Source organism: Arachis ipaensis, chromosome B06 (genome assembly GCF_000816755.2).
Source record: "Arachis ipaensis cultivar K30076 chromosome B06, Araip1.1, whole genome shotgun sequence".
NCBI classification, from domain to species: domain Eukaryota; kingdom Viridiplantae; phylum Streptophyta; class Magnoliopsida; order Fabales; family Fabaceae; genus Arachis; species Arachis ipaensis.
The window spans coordinates 125,777,088-125,783,347 of record NC_029790.2 but is presented as its reverse complement, the minus strand read 5'-3'; the positions used below and the strand labels follow the sequence as shown (position 1 = coordinate 125,783,347).

The following is a 6,260-nucleotide window of genomic DNA, read 5'->3' as shown; positions in this document are numbered from 1 at the left end:
GCGTCGTCATCAAACTCGACGCCAGAACTGCCTAGAAACCACCGTTTTGAATGAGGGCATTTTCGGAATTAAATATTAGCAAATTTCAATCATTGAATGATCAAATACAATACTAAGTACTAATCGCAATCTTCTAATCTCAGTTCTGGTCTCTAGAAACAAACACAACCTTAAGGGTCTAATTAAAAAAAATATATAAAGACTTAATTACAAATTTAATAAATATGGACCAATTAAACTTAAAATAATATATTTATGTATAAAATATATAATTTAAAATAATAATTTTATAATTTTAAATCAGTTAACCATTAAAAAATCAAACTAATTTAACTGATTAACCAATTGTTTGACTGGTTTTTTCAATTTTTGATCGGTTCATTGCTAAACGATTTTTATCCTGAATCGGACCGATGATTTGGTGATCAATTTCTAGTCAACCGAACCAATTTCCAGTTCGGTTCTCAGAACACTAGCTTATACAGATTAGTGCATTTATTTTTTATTTTATCTACATAGGCAATTTTTAATTAAAAAACAAAAATAATGATTAAAAATTAGAAAGAAGTTGTGCGTATGAACGTATCAGATTCTCTTAAGATAACTGATACATAAAATTCACCTATGACAACTGATACATAGATGATACTCGTAACATAAAAGAGGTCGAATAAAATAGGGCACACTGAATCGTTGCAACATATAATTCATATTTAATAGCCACATTGGTCAAGTATACACAATTTGGTTGTCTATAAAAAGCTTAAAGTAGAGGGTTAACAGCAGTAGCTTACACTGTTTCCTCTTCAACATTACGATGCTTGGAGAAGCATCTCAAATGGCGAAGGGATATATAGCGATGGTACAAGAATACAAGAGTATTTGGGAAGGAATGCAAAGATTTGAAACAAAATATACAACTTATCTTATATTTACAATAGCTCCAATGAATATGTGCATTTGCAGATAGCCCAAAATATAAATGACTTAGAAGAGCATTCACACAATGAAGCCAAGACTGCTCCTGTGGATGACATAACCATAATTGAATAAAAATTAATTAGGAAATCATAGATGAGAATTTCATAAATGGCATAAAACTTTTATTCATTTGTTCCTGTTTAGGGTGGGGGGTTATCATGTTATATCATTGCCATTCAAAGGAAATTATTTCTGCTGCAGTACCTACGTTTTGGGATGCAGGTACTCGTCCACACTGAGAGGTTTCGGACCGCCATACCAATCGATTAGAAATATGTCTTCTATTTCTAATTTGAAGACTTGAAAGTTGTGACCCTCAGGCCAACCTGTTAAAGAATACCAAAATTAAAATAGCGGAAATAAGTTTTTTTTAGCAAGAATCAAATATATAATGAGGAGAAAGCTGGTCATTGAAAATTTGCAACTAGTCAAATATCTGACATAAAACACACAGGATTCTAATCTAATTTAATGATTTTCAGGTATTACCCTTCATCTCTGAGTGCTTGGAAAACAAGGAAATTCTTGCAAATTCGGCTTCCTTGGAATCATCAACCAATTTAAGCTGAAACACAAGAGACAGCTATCAAAATCCAAGTTACTTATCATCAAAGGAAGCACAAAATTTCTTTATGATTTTCCCTTTCCTATAATAAAGCTGTTTAAAACTTTAAGAACATAACGTATTATACAGGAGGACAAGAAAACAAGTTGGCATTTACAAATCAATGAACTACAGACTTTTAAATATGACCACAAATGTTCTTCAGAAACCAGACCTTGCACCTATATGGAGGATATTTTTGTAAAAATCTGCATCAATTTATATAGTGTGGTTCACATTATCTTGTATAATTGACAGGAAAGAAGTATATGAGTAAAAAAGGTAGCATTGTCCATGATAATGTCATTCTTTTGCTTTTCCTTTTGAAGAAATAATCCACAAGCTGGAGATTCAATGAAAAATTTATAAAGTAGGACAAAGATCCATAGATATTGCTACATCATTAGTTGGCCACTAGACGTAATGTTAATTTTATTTTCGCCCGAAACATCATGTTCAACTAGTCTGGAGGTGGAAAACAACCAAAGAGAAAAACCTAGCATGAAGGAAGACTGAAAATTTGAAGAACAGAAAGACCAAGATCAACTAATGGGAAACCATAGCGGCAACACCTACATGAATATATTCAACTGAATTTCATTTTTTTTCACACACCTTTCCAGTTAGAGTAATTTTTGAACATGCAGGGTTCTCTGGGTCAAGGTTACCGCAGGTCCCGAGAGGGTATTCACTAACTGTGAACGAGGCTCTTTCATCTTTTAATGCATTTCTTGCCGTTGGATCAAGAGTTGTCAAGTAAAAGTATGGGATGCCACTGCCTTCATTGGGAGGCCCATCGCTAAATGATACCACATTCCTTCATATAGATAATAAGATTTAATTACTTTGAATACTGGAAATTATTAAATTACACAATGCAAATCCAATGGTCAAATAATGTTGGATGTAATAAAAATTATTCCTTTACAGAAATATACGTTTCGAAGGAATAGATAATTTAGAAGGTTGGTCAAACTGAAGGCAGAAGAAATTAGCAAACAGCAATTGAGATTAGCATTTATTCTTCCATTTCGTTTTCATTGGCCTCGTACAACGAATAATATGCAGTTGTGCAAAGATGTTCTTTTCCGAGAAATCGACAATCTCAGCCTTTTCAAAATCACTTGGTAAAAAGCAATTTTCCTGAATTCAGCCTGATAAAAGTAGGAAATGCTTACCCAAAGGGCGCTCCATCCAGATCAGTTGAGATAGTACTGCAAAGAATCAAAGAAATGCGCTTGAGAAACATAATTTGAACTTTAGACTTCGAAACCAAACAGTTAAATGATAGAGAACTGACTAGACATAACACATCGAACACGGTTAAGCAACTGCCCCGTACTCATAAGGCAATTCCCTTGATCTCAGTGTGAAAATGGTTAAGTATTTTGAGGTATCATCATAAATTTTATCCTGATTCATTTTTGCAACAATATAAAAGACAATGACATATGAGAAATCTGAAACCAAAACGTCATCGATTTTCAATTTAAGGTGGTCAATGCACATCATCTATGGTTTATGTTTGTCATTACTCATAAGTCACTGCACATCCTTCCACTTTATCCTCCTACAGTAAATCATCTTGTAACACAAAGCCATCGTAAATTAAGGCGACAATTACATAAAGGTATGTGCATCATGGATGGTAGGAGTGAAAAATCTAAGGAAGAAGGCAAAATGTAAAAATTGTCACTCTATAGTATCAGAATTCCCCCTAGTGGGGTGAATTCAAACATGATTCATGACAAGACACAATCGAATTGTTTGATCCATATAACTAATCCTTTTCCACCTTTACAGCTAGGGAAATAATAAGTTCAATTTCATCACAAAGCAATGAAGTACTCATTAGAACGATAACAGATAATCAACAAGATTACAAGAACCAACGTTCTAACATAAATAATCAACACAAACCAACAGCGAAGATCAAACTACCACAATATCATTAACCATCAAGTACTCCCTCCATTTCAAATTAATCATAGCTGTCACTCTTTTGGCAAATTAGAAAACCAACGTATCCATAAACAGAGTTGAAGTCAACAATTAATTTGAGATTGAGGGAGTAAAATTGCAATTAAACAGGGAAAACCAAGTATGGAGTTATGAGCTACAGTCACACTAAGTGAGAGTAAAACACAAATTAACCATCCCATAACTTATCAAGTGAAATAAAATATAACAATTCTATGCGAACAAGTTACTTTTGTAATCAAGTATAACCGAATTTTTTTTCTTCTTACGTGTCTCTTTTGGACCGACTTAGGTAAACTAAGTTAAATAAGTTGATAATGTAGCATCACCGCATGCAAAAACCCATAGAATATGAAAAAAATAGTATGTTGGTAACCGATTCCAAAGAGTTGTTTGCCTCTAAAAGTTCTGAAATAGAAATTCATGGAGCAGTAAGTAGTGTATTTATATCAAAATTAAAGGAGGGAGGAAAAGAGTGTATACTTCAAGACACCCCAGGAATTGAGAGAAAGTAACCAGCGAGCGGAGGCAGCAGAATCGTCCGGGTCAGGTTTCGTTTGGATGGAGAGGAATTGGCCTTGTGCAATGGAATTAGAATCCTGAGAACCGACCAAGAAAAGCAGATATGAAACCCAGATGACCTTGATCACCGTCAACATGGTGGCTTTATTGTTTTACGGCACAGGGCAACTGGGCAAGTACATTACAAGCCAGCCACAAGGAGTAAGAATTTATTGCGTAGGTAGAAGTAAAAGTAACCTCGATTACCTTTTTTTTAAGCGGGCACCTAAAGTGAAATTCCCTAAATGCCGCTCGTATAAAAGGAAAAGGTGAAAGATCCCTAATTTTCATGGTTTTGTAAGCCGAACCGAACCTGCCGGTCCAACAACAAAAACCGCTATTTTAAAATTCGCTTTAAAACCGTTGAACCGGCCGAAAATCGGATGGTCGGGCCGAATTGGGACCCAGCCGATTTTTATGAAACAGCGTCGTTTTGCGTTTTGTTTTAAAAAAAAAGAGCCAGGTTCTCGTCCTCCGTCACCTGAAGCCCTTGCCCAGTTGCCCCCATCTCGAGCCCCATTTCTGATTCCTCAGTCTCATACATACTCTCATTATTTCTCCCCAAAACACAACCCTAACCTCCATCGCGCCGCCGTTGGTCTCACTGTCGCCGCCTGGTTCGTCGTAGTCGTTCGCCAATCTTCCTGTTTTGTCGTGCTCCAAGGCCCTTCCATTCCCCCGACGCCAGCGTCTCCAGGTCCTGCTCCGCCGTCGTCCCTCTGTCGTGTTCGTCGCCAGCTCCCCGTCGTCCGTCGCCAGCTCGCCAGTGTTCGTCGCCAGCTTCCCGTCGTCTGTGGCTCTCCCTCAAATCTCTGGTCACTGCCCTCGCCGAAGGTAATGCCTCGGATACTCCGTCAGTGCTCGGTGCTTTTTCTTGGTTGATTGGCTTTGCTCACTGCTTGATAATAAATTTTAACTCTGTTACTGGCTTGTTCTTGTTTGTTCTGGGTTGATTAACTGTTAGTGGTTTGTTCTTGTTTATTCTGGATTGATTTACTGGCTTGTTCTTGTTTGTTCTGGGTTGATTAACTTTTACTGGTTTACTGATTGATGATAAATTTATACCGATAAATTGTTACTGGTTTGTTTGTGCTTTTATTTTTTTCTGTTGTTAACTTTTGTTAAAGTTTCTTGATGATAAATTTTATGATCATTGCCTAAAGGAATACTTGTAATTTAAGTTGGTGCTTAATACTCTTATTGTATCACATAGCTCACTACTAGTGCCTGCTGTTCGTGTTTGTTTTTTAGTTCAGAAATTATCAAATTATATTGATTATTGAATGTTTCTGCTCTCTACTGCTATGCTGTGTTGTACACTGGTCTGTGTCTTCTTTGCTGCGGTGCTGTGTTTTTTGGCTCACTGCTGTTCACTGCTGAGCTTTTTTGTATTTAATTAAGTCAATTAAAACTATGCTTTGGGCTTAATTGTGCTTAGATTATTAAGTTAGTTAATTCAGCATATGTTCTGCTGTGCTGTTGTTGTGCTGATGTTTTGTGTTTTGTGATTTCTTTGCATAGTGATGTACTGCTGGAAACTGAATTGCTGCTGTTTTGTGTGTGTTTGTGTTTGTTTTACTGTTTTGTGATTTAATTATGCTTAGATGTTGACTGTCATGATTATTTATTTCAGTTATGTAGGATTCTGTGATTTCTTTGCATAGTGATGTGCTGCTGGAGATTGAATTGCTGCTGTTTTGTGTTTGTGTTTTACTGTTTTGTGACTTAATTACTCCTAGATGGTGACTGTCTTCATGATATATTGATTTTATTTATGTAGGATTTTGTGTTTTTTTACCTAGTGATGTGCTGCCAGAGACTGGATTGCTGCTGTTTTGTGTTTGTGTTTGTTTTATTTGTGACTTAGTTATGCTTACATGGTGATTGTCTTCATGATTTATTGATTTTAGTTATATAGTGTTTTGTAATTTCTTTGCGTAGTTATGTGCTGCTGGAGACTGAATTGCTGCTGTTTTGTTTTTGTGTTTCAATTTTGAGTTTGTACTTAAATAAGTTCATAAGACTTTGGTTGATGACATTTGTTTAGTGTTTTAAATTTAGAAGACATCTTAAGATTTATATTAGACTAAAATTATGTTTTAGGATATTTATTTATAATTTATTTATTATTTTT

General features: G+C 35.5%; 2 protein-coding genes across 6 annotated transcripts in view; one reads left to right on the top strand and one right to left on the bottom strand.

The window, feature by feature from the left end:
- On the bottom strand, window positions 677–4,366 carry LOC107605279 (protein CREG1). Of its 2 annotated transcripts, none has more exons than XM_016307104.2 (6): window positions 4,049–4,366; window positions 2,764–2,799; window positions 2,201–2,402; window positions 1,471–1,546; window positions 1,186–1,307; window positions 677–1,024 (listed from the first exon to the last, which is right to left on the bottom strand). In XM_016307104.2, the coding sequence occupies exons 1-5, from the start codon at window positions 4,222–4,224 to the stop codon at window positions 1,186–1,188; spliced, it is 612 nt and encodes a 203-aa protein (XP_016162590.1). In that variant the 5' UTR covers window positions 4,225–4,366; the 3' UTR covers window positions 677–1,024. The 2 variants fall into 2 exon arrangements, with proteins under 2 accessions (XP_016162590.1, XP_016162589.1); XM_016307103.2 differs by having other exon boundaries at window positions 1,190–1,307.
- The window catches only part of LOC107605280 (dolichol-phosphate mannosyltransferase subunit 3), a 5,143-nt gene continuing 3,294 nt past the window's right edge, over window positions 4,412–6,260 (top strand). For 2 of the 4 annotated variants that reach the window (XM_021105023.1, XM_021105025.1), the window contains exon 1: window positions 4,412–4,960. In XM_021105023.1, coding sequence (XP_020960682.1) covers window positions 4,544–4,960 — 417 coding nt within the window. In that variant the 5' untranslated portion in view covers window positions 4,412–4,543. Of the gene's footprint in view, window positions 4,961–5,759; window positions 6,094–6,260 lie in introns of those variants that run through there. The other 2 variants (XM_021105024.1, XM_016307105.2) reach the window with 2 other exon arrangements.

Excerpts from the sequence above, each read along its gene's own strand:
- LOC107605279 (XM_016307103.2), bottom strand. The coding sequence starts at position 4,224 with ATGTTGACGGTGATCAAGGTCATCTGGGTTTCATATCTGCTTTTCTTG. Across the intron at positions 2,403-2,763 it reads CTGGATGGAGCGCCCTTTGG|GAATGTGGTATCATTTAGCG; the intron begins GTAAGCATTTCC and ends ATCTATATGAAG. Across the intron at positions 1,547-2,200 it reads AAATTACTCTAACTGGAAAG|CTTAAATTGGTTGATGATTC; the intron begins GTGTGTGAAAAA and ends CTTGTGTTTCAG.